We start from the raw sequence: 21,558 nt of genomic DNA on the forward strand, positions 1-21,558 counted from the left end.
CTATACAGACAAAGCATACCGTTCATAGAGAAAGAAAGGAGTGAGTTCAGAATGTAGTATTACAGTATAGCTAGGGTGTAGAGAAAGATCAACTTAGTGCGAGGTAGGTCCATTCAAAAGTCTGACAGCAGCAGGGAAGAAGCTGTTCTTGAGTCGGTTGGTACGTGACCTCAGACTTTTGTATCTTTTTCCCGATGGAAGAAGGTGGAAGAGAGAATGTCCGAGGTGCGTGCGGTCCTTAATTATGTTGGCTGCTTTGCCAAGGCAGCGGGAAATGTAGACAGTCAATGGATGGGAGGCTGGTTTACGTGATGGATTGGGCTACATTCACGACCTTTTATAGTTTCTTGTGGTCTTGGGCAGAGCAGGAGCCATACCAAGCTGTGATACAACCAGAAAGAATGCTTTCTATGGTGCATCTGTAAAAGTTGGTGACATGCCAAATTTCAACTTGAGTATCTGATGAAAAGAGCAAACTGATGTTGCTCAGTATGAAGCCCAATGGCCGTGGAAAGCAAATTCTCACCGGGGCAGTCACAACCTTATTTACAAATAATTCCCATCATTTTGAACAAGGGACTGATTGGCTGAATTTATACTCCAGATTCCAAGCGCGATTGTGAGGATTTATTCAGAACAAGAGCTCGTGGACGCATTACAAGGGATGATGATGTCATCTGCACTACAGAATATTCCCGGATTTTACCCCTTGAGAATGGCGAGGTAAGAAGCTGAGCTGGTACCTAGCAGCACTGTTCATGATTAGGTTAACAATGGATGCTAAATTGGAAGTATTTTTTTACAGGGCACCAGAGAGCTAACCAGATTTTTGCAGAGTTATTATACAGAACAAACAAATGAATCTGTTAATACTGCAGTTGTCATCCATCATATAACTGTGCAAACTTCCTGAAGCTAGTATTTCAATTAATTATTTAAGGAGATATTTACGAGAAGCGTTCAAAATTATTAAGGATTTTGATTGGAGTAAAAAAAGATTTGATTTATTATTGTCACATGTATTGGGATGCAGTGAAAAGTATTGTTTCTTGCGCACTATACATACAAAACATACCATTCATAGAGTACATAGGGGAGAAGGAAAGAAGAGAGTGCAGAATGCAGTGTTGCCGTTAGAGATAGGGTGTCGAGAAAGATCAGCTTAATATAAGGTAGGTCCATTCAAAAGTCTGATGGCAGCGGGGAAGAAGCTGTTCTTAAATCGGTTGGTACGTGACCTCAGACTTTTGTATCTTTTTCCCAACGGAAAAGGTGGAAGAGACAATGCCCGGGATGCATGGGGTCCTTGATTATGCTGGCTGTTTTTCTGAGGAAGTGGGAAGTGCGGGTGGACTCAATGGATGGAAGGCTCATTTGCATGATGGACTGGGCTACGTTCACAACGCTTTGTAGTTTCTTGCTGTCTTGGTCAGAACAGGAGCCATACCAAGCTGTGAAACATCTGGATGATGCATCTGTAAAAAATGGTGAGAGTCGTAGCAGACATGCCAAATTTCTTTAGCTTCCTTGGCTAGCAGGTTGTGTACCAAGCAAGGATAGTGGAGCAGCTGCTACCTTTCGTAAGCTGCAATAACAACTCGGATGTGTGAGAAACCTGGAAGAGGCAGCACCTTCAGACATGTGATTGCAGAACAACCCACTGCAGGTAGCACCCCATTTCAGTAGGACATCTTCTCCTGAGGAACATAAGAACTAGGAGCAAGAGCAGGCCATCTTGTCACTTGAGCCTGCTCTGCTATTCAATAAGATCATGACTGATCTTTTTGTGGACTCAGCCCCACTTCTCTACCTGCTTACCATAATCCTTAACTGATCAAAAATCTATCTATCTATCTAGCCTCAACTGCTTCACTGGGCAGGACATTCCACAGATTCACAACCCTTTGAGTGAGGTCCCACCATTGATCAAATGATCAGGAAAATAAGAGCCATATGTCTAAGTATTCACACTCATAGTGAAGGGGATGGTTGAAATGAGCCACACTGTTGTTCATGTAGACCCATGATGGAAGGCACTTGTCCAAGAGGATAATCACTACTGGAATCTGTTGGCTATGAGATCTTTATGAGAACATATGCTTTGTATGGCCCATGCTATGGCCTCTTCCCCTGAACCCTTGGCTTCCTCTACCTTATTCCCTCATCCCTTTTGATGTATTTCTTATTTTTAGAAGACTTGCAGCTCTTCCCCCTCCCTCCCCCACCTTGTATCACCAGGTTCTGAAGTGCACAGCAAGCCATGATCATTCATGAGACACTTGTTAAGACCCAGGCCAGAAACTCCAAGGTATTTTGTGAAGTTAGCCGAGATCCGAAGTTTCACATTTGATTTTGAATGGGTGAGCATGTGATTTGATTTGATTTATTAGTGTCACATGTATGAGTATACAGTGAAGAGTATTATTTCCAGCATGCTATACAGACAAAGCACACCATTCATTGAGAAGGAAATGAGAGAGTGCAGAATGTAATGTTACAGTCATAGCTAGGGTGTAGATTATTATTGGTCACAAGTAAGGCTTACATTAACACTGCAATGAAGTTACTGTGAAATTCCCCTCGTCGCCACAGTCTGGCGCCTGTTCGGGTCAATGCATCTAACCAGCACGTTTTTCAAACTGTGGGAGGAAACCGGAGCACTCGGAGGAAACCCACGCAGACACAGGGAGAACGTGCAAACTCCACACAGACAGTGACCCAAGCCGGGAATTGAACCTGGGTCTCTGGCACTGTGAAGCAGCAGTACTAACCACTGTGCTACCTTGCCGTTCCCACGGGCGGTACGGGTTAAACACCAACCACAGACATACACCCTTCTTCAGACTTGTCACAGAAACAAGTATGCTCACGTGATGCTGGATTTGCAGCTTTTTAACACCTAATTTGATTTTGATTTGATTTATTATTGTCACATGTATTATACAGTGAAAAATATTATTTCTTGCGCGCTAATAAGACAAAGCATACCATTCATTGGGAAAGAAAGGAGAGAGTGCAGAATGTTGTGTTACAGTCATAGTTAGGGTGTAGAGAAAGATCAATTTAATGCAAGGTAGGTCCATTCGAAAGTCTTACAGCAGCAGGGAAGAAGCTGTTCTTGAATCGATTGGTGTGTGACCTCTGACTTTTGCATCATTTTCCTGACGGAAAAGTAAAAGTTAGTTTATTTATGAGTCACAAATTGGCTTACATTAACATTGCAATGAAGTTACTGTGAAAATCCCCTAGTCGCCACACTCTGGCACCTTTTCGGGTACACTGAGGGAGAATTTAGCATAGCCAATGCACCCAACCTTGGGGCTCATTCTGGGGTAGGTAGGACCTCTACAAACGGGATGGTCTTCACCTGGACCAGAGGGGTACCAATATTCTGGGAGGGAAATTTGCAAATGCTCTTCGGGAGGGTTTAAACTAATTCAGCAGGGGAATGGGAACCTGAATTGTTGCTCCAGTGTACAGGAGGATGTGAGTGGTGAGGTCATGAATAAGGTTTCAAGGTCGCAGGAATGTACCAGCAGGCAGGAAGGTGGTTTGAAGTGTGTCTACTTCAACGCCAGGAGCATCCGGAATAAGGTGGGTGAACTTGCAGCATGGGTTGGTACCTGGGACTTCGATGTTGTGGCCATTTCGGAGACATGGATGGAGCAAGGACAGGAATGGTTGTTGCAGGTTCCGGGGTTTAGATGTTTCAGTAAGATCAGGGAAGGTGGTAAAAGAGGGGGAGGTGTGGCATTGTTAGTCAAGGACCGTATTACGGTGGCAGAAAGGACGTTTGAGGAGGACTCGTCTACTGAGGTAGTATGGGCTGAGGTTAGAAACAGAAAGGAGAGGTCACCCTGTTGGGAGTTTAACTTTACAAATATTGACTGGAAAAGCTATAGTTCGAGTACTTTAGATGGGTCAGTTCTTGTCCAATGTGTGCAGGAGGGTTTCCTGACACAGTATGTAGATAGGCCAACAAGAGGCGAGGCCACATTGGATTTGGTACTGGGTAATGAACCAGGCCAGGTGTTAGATTTGGAGGTAGGTGAACACTTGTGATAGTGACCAGAATTCGGTTACGTTTACTTTAGCGATGGAAAGGGATAGCTATATACCGCAGGGCAAGAGTTATAGCTGGGGGAAAGGAAATTATGATGCGATTTGGCGTGATTTAGGATGCATAGGATGTGGAAGGAAACTGCAGGGGATGGGCACAATTGAAATGTGGAGCTTGTTCAAAGAACAGCTACTGCGTGTCCTTGATAAGTATGTACCTGTCAGGCAGGGAGGAAGTGGTTGAACGAGGGAACTGTGGTTTACTAAAGAAGTTGAATCTCTTGTGAAGAGGAAGAAGGAGACTTATGTAAAGATGAGACGTGAAGGTTCAGTTAGGGCGCTTGAGAGTTACAAGTTAACCAGGAAGGACCTAAAGAGAGAGCTAAGAAGAGCCAGGAGGGGACATGAGAAGTCTTTGGCAGGTAGGGTCAAGAAACACCCTCAAGCTTTCTATAGGTATGTCAGCAATAAAAGAATGACTAGGGTAAGATTAGGGCCAGTCAAGGACAGTAGTGGGAAGTTGTGCGTGGAGTCCGAAGAGATAGGAGAGGCGCTAAATGAATATTTTTCGTCAGTATTCACGCAGGAAAAAGACAATGTTGTCGAGGAGAATACTGAGATACAGGCTATTAGACTAGATGGGATTGAGGTTCATAAGGAGGAGATGTTAGCAATTCTGGAAAGTGTGAAAATAGATAAGTCCCCTGGGCCGGATGGGATTTATCCTAGGATTCTCTGGGAGGCTAGGGAGGAGATTGCAGAGCCTTTGGCTTTGATCTTTATGTCGTCATTGTCTACAGGAATAGTGCCAGAAGACTGGAGGATAGCAAATGTTGTCCCCTTGTTCAAGAAGGGGAGTAGAGCCAACCCTGGTAATTATAGACCAGTGAGCCTTATTTCTGTTGAGGGCAAAGTTTTGGAAAGGATTATAAGAGATAGGATTTATAATCATCTAGAAAGGAACAATTTGATTCGGGATAGTCAGTACGGTTTTGTGAAAGGTAGGTCATGCCTCACAAACCTTATTGAGTTCTTTGAGAAGGTGACCAAAGAGATGGATGAGGGTAAAGCAGTTGATGTGGTGTATATGGATTTCAGTAAAGTATTTGATAAGGTTCCCCATGGTAGGCTATTGCAGAAAATACAGAGGCATGGGATTGAGGATGATTTTGCGGTTTGGATCTGAAATTGGCTAGCTGTAAGAAGGCAGAGGGTGGTGGTTGATGGGAAATGTTCATCCTGGAGTTCAGTTACTAGTGGTGTACCGCAAGGATCTGTTTTGGGGCCACTGCTGTTTGTCATTTTTATAAATGACCTGGATGAGGGCGTAGAAGGCTGGGTTAGTAAATTTGCGGGTGACACTGAAGTTGGTGGAGTTGTGGACAGTGCGGAAGGATGTTGCAGGTTACAAATGGACATAGATAAGCTGCAGAGCTGGGCTGAGAGGTGGCAAATGGAGTTTAATGCGGAAAAGTGTGAGGTGATTCACTTTGGAAGGAGTAACAAGAGTACAGAGTACTGGGCTAGTGGTAAGATACTTGGTAATGTGGATGAGCAGAGAGATCTCGGTGTCCATGTGCATAGATCCCTGAAAGTTGGCACCCAGGTTGATAGGGTTGTTAAGAAGGCATACAGTGTGTTAGCATTTATTTTTAGAGGGATTGAGTTTCGGAGCCAGGAGGTCATGTTGCAGCTGTACAGAACTCTGGTGCGGCCACACTTGGAGTATTGCGTACAGTTCTGGTCGCTGCATTGTAGGAAAGATGTGGAAGCATTGGAAAGGGTGCAGAGGAGATTTACCAAGATGTTGCCTGGTATGGTGGGAAGGTCTTATGAGGAAAGGCTGAGTGACTTGAGGCTGTTTTCGTTAGAGAGAAGAAGGTTAAGAGGTGACTTAATAGAGGCATACAAGATGATCAGAGGATTAGATAGAGTGGACAGTGAGAGCCTTTTTCCTCGGATGGTGATGGCTAGCACGAGGGGACATAGCTTTAAATTGAGGAGTGATAGATATAGGACAGATGTCAGAGGTAGGTTCTTTACTCAGAGAGTAGTAAGGGCGTGGAATGCCCTGCCTGCAACAGTTGTGGACTCGTCAACATTAAGGGTATTTAAATGGTCATTGGATAAACATATGGATGATATTGGAATAGTGTAGGTTAGATGGGCTTTAGATTGGTTTCACAGGTCGGCGCAACATTGAGGGCCGAAGGGCCTGTACTGCGCTGTAATGTTCTATGTTCTAACCAGTACGTCTTTCAGACTGTGGGAGGAAACCACTGAGCACCCGGAGGAAACCCACGCAGACATGGGGAGAATGTGCAGACTCCGCATAGACAGTGAATTAGGCCAGGAATTGAACCCAGGTCCCTGGTGCTGTGAGGCAACAGTGCTAACCCACTTTGCCGCCGTGCCACCCTGAAGAAAGTGGAAGTTAGAATGTCTGGGGTGCGTGGGGTCCTTAGTTATGCTGACTGCTTTTCTGAGGCAGCTGGAAGTGTAGACAGAGTCAATGGATGAGAGGGTGATTTGCGTGATGGATTGGGCTACATTCACGACCTTTTGTAGTTTCTTGCGGTCTTGGACAGATCAGGAGCCATACCAAGCTGTGATACAATCAGAAAGAATGCTTTCTATGGCGCATCTGTAAAAGTTGGTGAGAGTCATAGCGGACATGCCAAATTTCCTTCGTCTTCTGAGAAAGTAGAGGCGTTGGTGGGTTTTCTTAACTATAGTAGTGTCGGCATGGGGGGACCAGGACAGGTTGTTGGTGATCTGGACACCTAAAAACTTGAAGCTCTCGACTATTTCTACTTTGTCCCCATTGATGTAGACAGGGGCATGTTCTCCTTTACGCTTCCCGAAGTCGATGACAATCTCTTTCATTTTGTTGACATTGAGGGAGAGATTATTGTTGCCGCACCAGTTCACCAGATTCTCTATCTCATTCCTGTACTCTGTCTCATCATTGTTTGAGATCTGATCCACTACGGTGGTGTCATCAGCAAACTTGAAAATCGGGTTGGTGGGGAATTTGGCCACACAGTTATAGGTGTCTCAGGAGTATAGTAGGGGGCTGAGAACACAGCCTTGTGGGGCACCGGAGTTGAGATGATCGAGGAGGAGGTGTTGTTGCCTATCCTTACTGATTGTGGTCTATGGGTTAGGAAGTTTAGGATCCAGTCGCAGAGGGAGGAGCTGAAGCCCAGGCCACGGAGTTTGAGATGTGTTTCATAGCAATAATTCTGTTGAAGGTTGGGCTGTAGTCAAGGAATAGGAGTCTTGGTCCTTTGAATGTTGGATCAATTCTCAGGGGCTTTCCAGTCCTGGAACTTTCAGAAAGCCTCTGGAGAGAGAAAGAGACAGAGAGACAGAGAGAGAGCCTTATTCCACCAGCCTCCAGGAGCAACTGAGAACCAAAACTAAAAAAACGGGAGTTTTTCTGTGAAGTCTAGCTGTCCCTATCCACATGACATGACCTGTCAATCAAACTCAGTCAGGCTCCACTCAGCAATCCCAGGGGACACATTAAAACCACAGAACACGCATTAGTCCAGATTAAAATCAACATTGCTTCAATTATACTGCCTCAGTAATAATAAAGGACACCGGCTACAGACAGCAGGGTGCCGACAAATTACCATGATTAAAATACATTTCTTAAGGGTATAGTAACGTCACATACTGTGGGCCTTTTAAAAAATTCATTCATGGGACATGGGTGTCACTGGCTGGCCAGCGTTTATTGCCATCTCTAGTTGCCCTAGGTTAGTGCAGTGCCTCAGCAGATCTGTCCAGGCATCAGAATTGCATTTTAAAAATATCTGTGGTGTGCTACTCCAATATTCGGTAGTGGCATGAGCATTGTGACAGCACTGTGCCTTTAAGAAATGTATTTTAATCATGTTTCTCTGCAGGTTTTTCCAACAGACCATGGTGTTATTGTTGGTGTAATGCCTGTAGCTGGTGTCCTTCAGTTGCTACTGAAGCAATATAATGGACATCGTGTTTATTTTTAATCTGGCCTAACGCAGTGTCCTGGATTTTTGGAATTGTTGGGTGGAGCATGATTGACAGGTCAGGTGATGCCTGGAGGACAGTTTTTTTCCACAGAAAAGTCCAAGGTTTTAGTTTCATTTTTCCTCATGTTGTTTGGATGTGAGTTAGAAAGCTGTGGCTGTTGTATCCCCTTCTCTCTAGAGTTGAATATTCTGCTGTGTGTGAGTTGCTGTTCGAAGCTAGTGGAAGAAGGCAGTGTATTTCTGACTCTCTCTCTCTCCAGAGGCATGCTGAAAGTTCCAGGACTGGGAAAACTCAGAGTTTTAATCCAACATTCAAAGGACCAATTCACAGCAGGTGTTAAAAAGTTGCAAAATCCAGCATCACGTGAGCATACTTGCTTTTTGAGCCAAGTATAGAAAGGGGTGTATGTTTGTGGGTGTTGTTTGACTTGGAACATCATAGATAGCTAGCTGTTAAGGTTTGTACTATGTCATGTTTGATACTTGTAATGGGTAAACAATTATGCTAATTTTTCTTATTATGTTTTAACTGTGTTCTTAAATAAACTTTGTTTGATAAAAGCTTCCTAGTGGGTCACTTAAATCATACCTGGAGTGAAACACCTTATGCTCCCCAATGCCAAAATCAAAGGTAAAAAGGTAGGGTCCAGGCTAACTCCATAAAACACCTTGGAGTTTCTGGCCTGGATCATAACAGCATCATTATACTGTTACGATCCCACCTGATATTACTGCTGGACAGTCAGGTCCCAGAATGAAATCCTGGCTTGATAGACCATAACTTTTATTTATAGTTTAAAGATGTGGAGGAACAGAGCCACTGCCGACTAACTTTTAACAAAAGAATAAAACATTTATTAAACATGAAAAGATTGACAGTCATGCAATACTCCTTCACCCCACCTATATCTTCACAGATGTACACAGACTTTTAAAGATAACACAGGTTATAAACATATTTTTTGCCATAATATTCTCAGTAGGTACAGAGTTCATGTAAACCAACAGGCCAACTGAGGTCAGACACACCACACTTCCGAAACCAAGTGGCAGATGCCAACCAATAGAAATTGTGTGGATTTCTTATCAAATCTCTTCCCCAGATGCTTGTCACACTGTGAGCTAACTGGTCTCACTGGAACTCTGACTTTCAAACAAGCGTTTCCAAATTCCACTCCGGGAAAAACACCTTTGAATCTTCTCCCAAACGACACTTTCTCTTGCATGCCTTCACCAAGGATCCACTTCCAGGATTTCAACTTCAGGTGTCTAGCTTCTCACTGGCCAACTTCACCAGGTTTGCACTGTTCAGCTATCTTTAACTGGGAACTACTCTCTGCCCTTGTTAAAACTTTGGTGAACAGGAGTACCTTGTTCAGATTTTACTTCCCTTTTGTCCCTTTGACTGTAGTCTTCCTGGGATTTCTCTTTCATCCCCTGGTTCCTAGAACTACCTGTTCGTTAGCTCCTGTGTTTTGCTTTCTGCCCCTTTCCCCATTGTCCTGTCCCTCTGCTGGCAGTTTCTGAGGTACCTGGTTCCAACTGAACCATAAGTGTTTTGTCTTTTCAGTGTTGGCTCCTGGTTCCTCAGCGACAGACTCATCTTTCTTTAAACTTTATCTGTTTTCACATTGTAATCTCTTTAATTATAATGAAGGCACATTTGAAATGAAACCAAAACCCACAGTCATGCATGTGGTGAACCACTGTTACTACAAGTATGTACCTGGACACACCCATGCTGCACCTGGCCCAAGACTCCTCCCTTTCCACCTGGGACCCCTCAGTTTCCACCCAGAGTGGGGTATAAAGGTGATGGTCCCTCCTCCTTGCCTCAGTTCAGACCAGGTCAGCTACAAGGGTGTGCTCCTGTTCTCAGTGAATAAAAGCCTATTAGTTTTCCCTCACTCTCAGAAATCTCCGGGTCGTAATTGATAATGCATCAATGCAGGCATCTTTTTAACTCTTTCTTATACAGAAACACAAAATTAAATTTACTTAAAGCTGCACCTTGTTTCGAATACCCACAAATACAAATATAGATTGCTTAAAACTACATCTGTTTCCTGACAGTTCCATCTCACAAATATAGTTTATGGCCTCCAAACGGGCATCATGTCCTTTGCATGTACCTTTTGTCCCTGACATGCCAATTGTGGATACTATGTTATCTCTCGAAGATGTCCGGGCTCTGCAATCTACCCAAGATGTAGGAATCATGGACGCTTCCAGCATATCTCTGGCAAACCTGCAGCGTTTGTTTGTTGTGGTCACACATCAGCTGCACATTCAGCAAATAAAAGCCTTTCCTGTTGTTGTATTGCAGTTTCTGCTTCCAGGGAGATCTTATAGCCACACGCATGAAGTCAATGGCACCCAGGCATCCAGTGAACCTTGAAATCACTGCAAAGTCCAGAGCTGTGGCATCCTGGCTTGTTTGATCTCTCGCAAAGCACACATAATTGTAGGCCTGGACAAAAAAAGGGAGCCTGTAACCTCCTAGATACACTAATATGTGCAAGCCTGAGATCCCACTGTTGTCCCCAGTTGGGCCTTGGATAAAGCCACTGGCATTGAGGTTCAAGGCAGTGGTTACTTTCACAGCCACTAGTTGTGGATGTCCTCCCAGTCACCATAGTACCAATTCCTAGGTGGAATGATGGGGGGAGGGGATGGGAAGGTGGGTGCAAAAGGGCCTGAGGCTTCTCATGTGTGAACCTGCCAGTGGAATGAGTACAACCAGCATGAGAGGCCTGTCAAGTCACCCAATTGCTTCTGGTTCCCTCCTTGCTCTGCGGAACTTCGAGGCTGTGATCAAGGGGTTAATACAAGGTGGTCAATTGGCACCATTTATCAGGATTAATCTTGCATGAGTGCTCTTCATTGGTACCTTTCCATATTTCCTACATTGTGAATAAAGGGCTCATAACCTGTCTCAGCCGTACATCTCTTACATCTGGGAATACTCATATCTGTTGGCTGGGTATTTATTCAGACCCCCCCTACAGTGCGGCAATTGTCCAAGAGGCCCTGTGAGAAGTCACCAGCTGGATTTGTCCTCATCTACATTGTTTGCTGTTCATCTTGTAAGATGATGGTGCTGTTTGTCCTTAGTCCCTCCCCATGTGAATGTGAAAATCTCTCCCTTCTTGGTGGAACAAGACATTGACCTTTCCCTCATTCCTGACCTCTCAATCCTTCCACTGTAATGCTCCACCTCGCTGAGATCACGGATGTGCCTATGATCCATGTGAATCTTGCCCCTTCCCATCTTGAGGCCTCTAGCACAATGTGATTTAGAATTCTTCTCACATCCACCTCTCCCGCCATGAGACCCTTGAATGTCCCCCATCCATGGACTGCAGATAGTTCCTGGACTAAATATACCATGAGCATGTTCAAGACCCCGCCCCTTGGTCAACATGTGTGATGTTATGACCACGTCCTGTGGATAACCTTCTGGGCATGACTGACACTGGACTGACAAATCCTTGTCCTTTCTAGACTGAGACAAGGAGGGTCTTGTCAAGATAAGCAATGTAAAGTGAAATGTTTCCTCAGTTTTCAAGCCTCCCATCCTGGCTCCAAGTTACAGAGGAATTCTGTTAGAGACACTCACCTCATTTGATGCATAAGATGTTCCCCACCCTCCCCACTGATTCCTTGCCCCACCCAACATACCATCCCAGTGAAGTGTAAAAGCACAACCTGCCCCCTTAGTATAGGCCTTGCCCTGCAACCCTCCTGGCTACTCACCCTGTTCCCGAGTCAGGGGCCTTGCCCTGCAGCCAATCAAAGCAACCCTGCCTATGTGTCAGGCAGAGCCTTGCCCACTCCAGCTGGCCATAACATCCACCTTGGGCAGGAGTGGAAAATCCCGGCCAGAGAAATTTTTTAATGCGAGTTGTGTAGCCGGGATTCACTGTCTGAAAGGGCAGTGAATGTAGATTTAATAATAACTTCAAAAAGGAATTAGATGAATACTCAAAAGAGGAGAAATTTTCAAGGATCTCAGGAAAGTTTGGGTTAGTGGGACTAATTGGATAATTGGACAAGAGTTATCATCGGATGAATGGGTGTATTCATAGTGTTCTATGATTATACTCTTTTGAATTTAAAATAACTATTGTTTTATTGACCATTAATTCTACACAGGGACTGGGATTATCTGGCCCCATTGTGCTGGAACCAACCACAGGACGATTACAGTGGTGGACCGGAAAATCCCAGCTAAAAACTTGTGCTATCTTCTAAATATAATATTTTCCTTAGATTGTTATATCGTTAGTGAATGGTCGTCCTGGATCTACAAACTTCAATGATTCTCCTGTCTTAAGAGAATTCACAAAGGCTACAAATATCCGACTTCGATTCCTGAGGACCAACACCTTATTGGGTCACCTGATATCCAAGACCCAAAAGGATCCCACAGTCACTCGAAGGGTAGGTGTAATGCTGACTCAATACAGAAACCCACACGGTATGGAAAACAGTCCCTGGAGTGGTCAATTGTTGGCCAGAAGGTGAACTTGCCATTCAATTAAAGATGGAGGATGGGCTCGCAAAGCTGGAGGGGCAACCAGAGTTTCTCCAGCTGAAAGGAGCAGTGCGCTGTCATGGAACATAAGGAAGAGAGAGGGTTCTTCAAAAATATTTAAATCAGAAAAATGGCTTTGCAGCCAGTACTTCTCAAGTTGGGAGGTACAGGTTTGCAGCAATGTCCTTCTCTAGGCTGGCCTGTGGCCGCTACAGCTGCCAAGTAGGCAGGGAGGGCCTAACTGAGGTGTTGTCTTTCCTGCAGCTGGGAGCCTGACTCCTGGCAGATAAAACTGGCTCCTGCCACCTGTGGGATCCTGGAAGCCTTAATTGCCCGTAATGAGCGATTTTGGTGTAGCACCTACGATACCAACCCTCTCCCCCACCCTGCCTCTGTAAAAATGGGGTGAGTTGGATTCAGGGATTTGGCATGCAGGCCCACCAGCCTCTATAACTCTGCTGAATCCTAAAAAATCAAGCCCCATGAAACGGCAAATATTGGTCTGTAATTTGATGCAAAGGAGCAAACAATAATCAAACGATGGATCATTTTGGGCTCAATGGGTCAAACTTCTGCCTTAGTCCAAAGGTCATGGGCTCAAGCCCTGCCCCAGAGACTTGAGCAAATCGTTCATGTTGACACTGCAGCAGCATTGCTGAGGAGAATGCTGGACCTTTGGAGGCACCACCTTTCAGATGTCTGCCCTCCTAGGTGCATCAAAAGATCTCATGGCACCAATTTGAAGAAGAGCAGAGGAGCTCTTGCTGCCCAACATTTATCCCTCACCACCATCACCATTTGAAAGCCTGATCTGGTCATTATCACATTGTTGTTTGTGGCATCCTGGTGTGTACAAATTGGCTGCTATGTTTCCTAAACGACAGCGGTGATTACACCTTTAAAAAGTACATCATTAGTTGTGACATGCTGGTGAAATGTATAAATGCAAGTGTTGTTTTTTTTACTTTTTGCAATTGGCTTCCAAACTTCTCAATTTGGAACTCGCTGCCGGGGGAGGTAGTGGAAGCAGATACGATGGTGACTTTTAAGGGGCATCTTGACAAATACATGAATAGGATGGGAATAGAGAGATATGGTCCCCACAAGGGTAGGGGTTTTTAGTTCATTCGGGCAGCATGGTTGGTGCAGACTTGGAGGGCCGAAGGGCCTGTTCCTGTGCTGTAAATTTCTTTGTTCTTTGTTCAAAGCCAAATTTTCACCTCCAGCTCCTCATAGCAAGCTTCTTCTCACATAGCATGAAAAAGTTAAAGTTTATTTATTAGTCACAAGTAAGGCTTAGATTAACACTGTGATGAAGTTACTGTGAAATTCCCCGAGTCGCCACACTCCGGCGCCTGTTCGGGTCAATGCACCCTAACCAGCACGTCTTTCAGACTGTGGGAGGAACCCGGAGCACCTGGAGGAAACCCACGCAGACACAGGGAGAACGTGCAAACTCCACACAGACAGTGACCCAAGCCGGGAATCGAAACCTGGGTCCCTGGCGCTGTGAGACAGCAGTGCTAATACTGTGCCACCATGCCGCCCCATGACTATCCCACTAACTCCATAAGAAAGAGCTCACGATTCCAAAGGCATCAACATGAGCAACCCCATGAGAAGCTCATCAACCCCCCATATCCTCACCCAGTGCACCCTGCTGCCTCCTGGGATAACTTTGCATTTAGAGTCACTACAAACAGCTGTCATTTCATCAGAGAGATACTTTCTTCCATTCTTTGGGCTAGATTTGGAAGGAAATCTATTTTGGTTCTACTTTTAACTGTCAGCTCATTATTAAACTGTACCATGCAATAGCAGTGAATCCTTTTTATGGTGGTAAGCCAACAGTTTAATCCTCTTTCTTGGCAATAAAAGGAATGAAGATAATGTTTAGTCACTAGCTGTTTGTTTTAGTATTATTACAGCATAAAGGATATCAGTGTTGGAGGCCGATGTGTTTGCAATGGACATGCTGACACTTGTCATGCAAAGAGCCCAGAAAACCCATTCCAGTAAGTAGTCATTTCATTTGTCAACTGTATATAATGCAATGTTTCTCAACATTTTGAACTGTGATGGAAGTGTGAGAGTGCTAAACATCTGGCAGGGAGTTTCCACTGTGCACAATCAGAAAAATGTGCCCAGAATGTGACTGAAACTGCATCAACTTTGGATATAACTTTGTCCTCTGTTTTCCAAGCAAACCTATTAACATATAGCTCAATGCAAAATCTCTCATGAACGATATAGTAGTTAGCATTGCTGCCTCACAGCACCAGGGATCCGGATTCTCCCTATGATTGTGTGGGCTTCCTCCGGATGCTCCAGTTTCCTCCCACAGCCCAAAGATGCGCAGGTTAGCTGGATTGGCGATGATAAATTGCCCTGCAGTGTCCCAAGATCAGGGGGATCAATAAGGTAAATGTGTGGAGTTACGGGGATAGGACAAGGGGTGAGCCTGGGTAAGTTGCTCTGTTGGAAAATCAGTGCAGAATTGATGGGCTAAATGGCCTCCTTCTGCACTGAAGGGTTTCTATGATATATATTCGATAATAATGAGTGCAATTCAACGGTGTAGTCAATGATGATCGATTGGTGAGTGGAACAGAATATTCTCCAGCATCACAAAGTGGAGTGGGATTGCTGGGAAATGAGCCAGTATCCATCTGACTGATTAAATGCCTTGGTTTTACTTTTTAATTGGCTTGAATTGGCTGCCTTTGTGCCTTTTCTCCATAATCTGCACCTCTTCAATTAACTGAATTTAGACTGATCTGCATTAAATTTACAATCATTGCGTTGACATCAGGAGAAACAGAGTTGGGTCTAACTTCAATTGATCACTGCAAATACCTGTGATTAATGCTGGAGTCATGTGACAACAGGTGTCTGCGCTCCCATGAATCTTGGCGCAGTGATAAACATCTCCGAATGAGCGCAGTTGATAGAAACTTAACATGCTAACCTTTGGGCATGACTGGTTTTGTGGACAGGGACAGGGACTTTTTGGGAAAACGGGCTTTTGGATCAACACAAGTAATTGCACTGCAGCTTGGTTTAGTCAGCGCCAACCATATTGAATGCTGACTCAACCAAAACAGAAGCAGAAGGAACATAGGATTCGAAGATATTTAGTGCTATTTCATTCAACACACCCAGATTACACTGGTAATGCCAATTGTTTAATTTTCCACCACCATTTATGGTTGGATGTGACAGGACTGACTGCAAGGCATAGATCTGATCCATTGTTTGTGGAAACCCTTATCTCTGTCAGTCACTTGCTGCTTATTTTTTTATGTATGCCTAGTTCATGGACCTGGCATGTCCTCCTACATTCTTCATTGAACAGAATTGACCTCTGGCTGGGTGGTAATGTAGAATTGGGCATATGACGCACTATGAGGTTACAGAATGTGATTGAGCGCAACTCTGCTGGTACTGATGGCCCACAACACCCCATGGTTGCCCAGTCTTGAGTTATAGAGTCATAGAGGTTTACAGCATGGAAAACAGGCCCTTGGGCCCAACTTGTTCATGCTGCCTTTTTTTTAAACCCCTAAGCTCATCCCAATTGCCCACATTTAGCCCATATCCCTCTATATCCATCTTACTCATGTAATTGTCTCAATGCTTTTTAAAAGACAAAATTGTACCCGCCTCTACTACTACCTCTGGCAGCTTGTTCCAGACACTCACCACCCTCTGTGTGAAAAAATTGCCCCTCTGGACACTTTTGTATCTCTCCCCTCTCACCTTAAATATATGCCCTCTAGTTTTAGGCTCCCCTACCTTTGGGAAAAGATATTGACTATCTAACTGATCTGTGCCCCTCATTATTTTATAGACCTCTATTAGTTCACCCCTCAGCCTCCTACACTCCAGAGAAAAAAGTCCCAGTCTATCCAGCCTCACCTTATAACTCAAACCATCAAGTCCCGGTAGCATCCTAGTAAATCTTTTCTGCATTCTTTCTAGCTTAATAATATCCTTTCTATAATAGGGTGACCAGAATTGTACACAGTATTCCAAGTGTGGCCTTACCAATGTCTTGTACAACCTCAACACGACGTCCCAACTCCTGTATTCAATGTTCTGACCAATGAAACCAAGCATGCTGAATGCCTTCTTCACCACTCTGTCCACCTGTGACTCCACTTTCAAGGAGCTATGAACATGTACTCCTAGATCTCTTTGTTCTGTAACTCTCTCCAATGCCCTACCATTAACTGAGTAAGTCCTGCCCTGGTTCAATCTACCAAAATGCATCACCTCGCATTTGTCTAAATTAAACTCCATCTGCCATTCGTCAGCCCATTGGCCCAATTGATCAAGATCCCATTGCAATCAGAGATAACGTTCTTCATTGTCCACTATGCCATAATTTTGGTGTCATCTTCAAATTTACTAACCATGCCTCCTATATTCTCATCCAAATTATTAATATAAATGACAAATAACAGTGGACCCAGCAATGATCCCTGAGGCACACCGCTGGTCACAGGCCTCCAGTTTGAAAAACAGTCCTCTACAACCACCCTCTGGCTTCTGTTAAGAAGCCAATTTTGTATCCATTTAGATACCTCACCCTGGATCCCATGAGATTTAACCTTATGCAACAACCTACCATGCACCACATGTGTTCAAAATCTATCCATTTATCATGTTGGTTGTGCCAATGACATGATGCAGGGAATCTTCAATGTGAAGACATGACTTTGATTCCACAGGGACTAATGGTTGTCACTCCTGCTAGTACTGCCAAGGACATTTCCATCTGCGGCAGGCAGGTTGGTAACGTTGAGTACAAGTATGTTTTTCCCTCTTGTTGGTTCCCCCACCACTTCCCACAGACCCAGTCCACAGCGATGCCCTTCAGGACCCAGTCAGTTTGATCTGTGGTGGTGCTCCCAAGCCACTCTTAGTGATGCATATTGAAGTCCCCCACTCAGAGTACATTCTGTGCCCTTGCGACCCTCAGTGCTTCCTCCAAGTGATGTTCAACATGGAGAAGTACTGATTCATCAGCTGAGGGGAGTTGAGGGGATGGGGAAATCATCAAATTTCCTTTCTGATGTTTGACCTGGTGCCATGAGATTTCGTGGGGTCAGGAATTGATGTTGAGGATACCGAGGGAAACTCCCTCCTGACTGCAAACTCAACAGTTGTAAGCATGCCTTCATACCACACAACATTTCAAATTACCATGAGCCTAGTATATTGATTGAAAATAATGGCTATGGCACATTTTCAGACAAAATTTGACACAAAAGGAAATGTCAGGTAGAGATGGTGGCACATTGGGAATGTGACTGGATGAATCATGGAAGAGCAGCTGGTGGAATTTGAATTCAGTTAAAATATTCTGGAATTGAAAGCTAGTCTCAGTAATAGTCTCATTACTGAAATGATCACTATCGTAAAAACCCATCTGGTTCAGTAATGTCCTTTAGGGAAGCAAGCCTGCTGTTCTTCCTCGTTTTGGCCTACACATGACTCCAGATCCACAACAATGTGGTTGACTCTTAACTGCCCTCCGAAATGTTCAGTTCAAGGGCAATTAGGGATGGGCAACAAATGCTAGCTTTGCCAGTGATGCCCACATCCCATGAAAGAATTTTTAAAAATCTAGATACTATTCCTGAGACATCAAGAGGCCAGAATTAGCTGAATGCAGATATCTCATATAATTGTGTGGCTGAAGGTGATTGCAGATGGATGAGAATTTTAGGATGGCTGGTTGGACATTCCCTACTGTGCAGTAAGAGAATTGTTGGTGTATTTAAAATATTGGATGGATAACTCCTACAACAACAATGGGAAAATGAACAGATAATATTTAAACGATGTTCTGAATGATACGTGTGGACCCTGGACAGATGAAAAATCCATCCAGAAACAGTAGTGTGAAAACAGAATGCTGCAAATGTTACAGTTTTAAAGAATATCGGAAGAAAAGGAATAGGAGCAAGAAGTGACCATTTGGCCCCATGAGTCTGCTCCACCATTCAATAAGATCAGGGTTACACCTTCCCGCACCATCCCCATCTCCACCGATTCCTTAACATCTAAAAATCTTTTATCTCTGGCCTGAATACACTCGGCAACTGAGCATACACAACTCTGGAGAAAAAAAATGAAGATTCACCAATCCTCAGAATAAAGAAAATTCTCCTCAAATTCCCCAGCCAAGGGAACCAATCATAAGACCATACGACCATAAGACATAGGAGCAGAATTAGGCCACTCAGCCCATCGAGTCTGCTCTGCCATTCAATCATGGCAATATTTTTCTCATCCCCATTCTCCTGCCTTTTCTCCATAACCCCTAACCCTCTTATTAATCAAGAACCTATCTATCTCTGTCTTAAAGCCACTGAATGACCTAGCCTCCACAGCCTTCTGCGGCAAAGAGTTCCACAGATTCACCACTCTCTGGCTGAAGAAATTCCTGATGTGGAGATGCCGGCGTTGGACTGGAGTAAACACAGTAAGAAGTTTAGCAACACCAGGTTAAAGTCCAACAGGTTTATTTGGTAGCAAAAGCCACACAACATAGGATATTTAAGGCTCCGAAAGCTTGTGTGGCTTTTGCTACCAAATAAACCTGTTGGACTTTAACCTGGTGTTGTTAAACTTCTTACTGAAGAAATTCCTGCCAGAGAGATCTTTCATCATCTACCATGTGAAGCCCGATAAGAATGTTCTACTTTTCAGTGAGATTACCTCTCACGGTTCCAAACTCTAGGGAGTGGAAAAAGAGACATATTTCAAATCAAACAGCCATGAGGTACTCACTAATTTCCCACTGACTAAAATTTGGTGATTTCTGGACATTTTTGGTAATGAATTGATTCAATTTTCATCTCTTAGGTTGATTGGCCAGGTTAAAAAAAAAAATTGCCCCTTAGAGTCCTGGGATGCGTAGGTTAGAGGGATTAGTAGGTAAAATATGTGGGGGTAGGGCCTGGGTGGGATTGTGGTCGGTGCAGACTCGATAGGCCGAATGGCCTCCTTCTGCACTGTAGGGTTTCTATGATTTCTATGATTTCTATGATTTGTCAAACTTTGTTCGTTCCAATTCAAAACATTGAGACCAGTTACCTGTGATTACATGTTACTGACAAGGGTTGGGATGTTCAGATTGCAGTGTGAGTGTCTACACAACACCTGTGGAATATCATGTGGTCGCTGTTGCCCTGGATACAGTCAGAAACAATGGCAGCCAGCTATTACTTCATCTGCCAATGAATGTGAACGTGAGTATTAATACTTACTTTATTTAATCACAGCTTAAGGAACATTATTGCCCTCAGGGAACAGTTTTGATCAACAAACTCAAAGTAACCTTCCTTTTTTCTTGTTGTGATGTGGCTGTCACATACAGTGCTCCTCATTGCCCTTGGGAAGGTGATGGTGAGCTATCTTTTTGAACCGTGTTGTCAGTGTGGTGCAGATACACCACAGGGAATTCGGTAAAGAGTTCAAGAATTTTGACCAAGTGAAAGTGAAGGAATGGTGATATAGTTCCAAGTCAGGACGGTGTGTGATTTGGAGGGCACTTGCTGGTAGTGGTATTCTCATGCAACTGTTGCCCTTCTTCTTCTAGTTAATGGAGGTCGTGGGTTTGAAGGTGCTGCTGAAGAAGCCTTGCCAAGTTTCTGTAGAACATTTTATAGAAAATAAATAATAAAGGCGGGAAAAATTAGAGTACGAGAAAAAGACGGCGAGAAATATAAAGACAGATAGTAATAGATTCTGTAGATATTTAAAAAAGAAAAGAATTAACAAAGGAGCGTTTGAGCTATAGAAAGAGAACGTAGGAAATTAAAGAGATAGCAGACAAATTGAACAAGTAATTTGCATTGGTCTTCACTTTAGAGGATACAAGTAACATCCCAGAAATAGCTGTAAATCAGGAAATGGAAGAGAGGGAGGGACTCGGGAAAATTACAATTACCAGGCAAGTAGTGGCATTGAGCAAATTGTTGCATCTGTGGGCTGACATGGCCCAGGGCTTCATTCCAGGGTCCTAAAAGAAATAGTTAAAGAGAAAGTGGGAATGTGGAGTTGAAGTTACATTCAGATCATAGAATCAGACAATCCCTACAGTGTAGAAGGAGGCCATTTGGCCCAGCAAGCCTGCATCAACAACTATCCCACCCAGGCCATATCTCTGTAACACCATGTATTTACCCTGCTAGTCCCCCTGACACTAAGGGGCAATTTAGCATGGCCAATCCACCTCACCCACACATCTTTGGAGTGTGGGAGGAAACCGGAGCATCCGGAGGAAACCCACGCAGACACGGGGCGAATGTGCAGACTCCACACAAACAGTGACCCAAGGCCGGAATTGAACCCGGGTCTCTGGCACTGTGAGGCAGCAGTGCTAACCACTGTGCCACTGTGACACTCAGTCATGATCTTATTGAATGGTGGAGCAGCCTTGAGCGGCTGGGTGGCCTACTCCTGCTCCTAATTCATATGCTCATATTACATATGGACCCCAGATCCATCTCATTTATATTGATTTTGAATAGCTGTAGCCAAGAATTGATTCTTGCGGTACTAATAACATACTACTATCCTGAGAATGACCCCTTTTAATTCTGTTTTCTGTATACTCTGTTTTTTGTTTGTTGACTAAATCTCAATCCATAACAGTATATTACCCCCAGTCCCATGAGTTTTTTAATTAATTAATCTCCTTATCTAAAGCCTTCTGAAAATCCATATGGACCACATCCACTGGTTCTCCTTTATCTGTGCAATAAGTAACATCCTCAAAAACTCCAATATGCTTGTCAAACATGATTTCCCTTTCATCAACCCATTTTGTCTCAACCCAATCATATCATTATTTTCTAAGTATGCAGTTATCACATCTTTTATAGTAGATTATAATATTTCGCTACTCATGATGTCAAACGAAGA

At 44.0% G+C, this 21,558-nt stretch overlaps 1 protein-coding gene across 1 annotated transcript in view; it reads left to right on the top strand.

The window, feature by feature from the left end:
• Positions 1-21,558, top strand: part of lama3 (laminin, alpha 3) — a 458,111-nt gene that overhangs the window by 128,233 nt on the left and 308,320 nt on the right. Inside the window, exons 4-7 of the mRNA XM_078215598.1 lie at positions 605-723; positions 12,354-12,524; positions 14,536-14,633; positions 19,765-19,880. Coding sequence (XP_078071724.1) covers positions 605-723; positions 12,354-12,524; positions 14,536-14,633; positions 19,765-19,880 — 504 coding nt within the window. The remainder of the gene's footprint in view (positions 1-604; positions 724-12,353; positions 12,525-14,535; positions 14,634-19,764; positions 19,881-21,558) is intronic.

This window comes from Mustelus asterias, chromosome 7, assembly GCF_964213995.1.
Source record: "Mustelus asterias chromosome 7, sMusAst1.hap1.1, whole genome shotgun sequence".
Classification (NCBI taxonomy): Eukaryota; Metazoa; Chordata; class Chondrichthyes; order Carcharhiniformes; family Triakidae; genus Mustelus; species Mustelus asterias.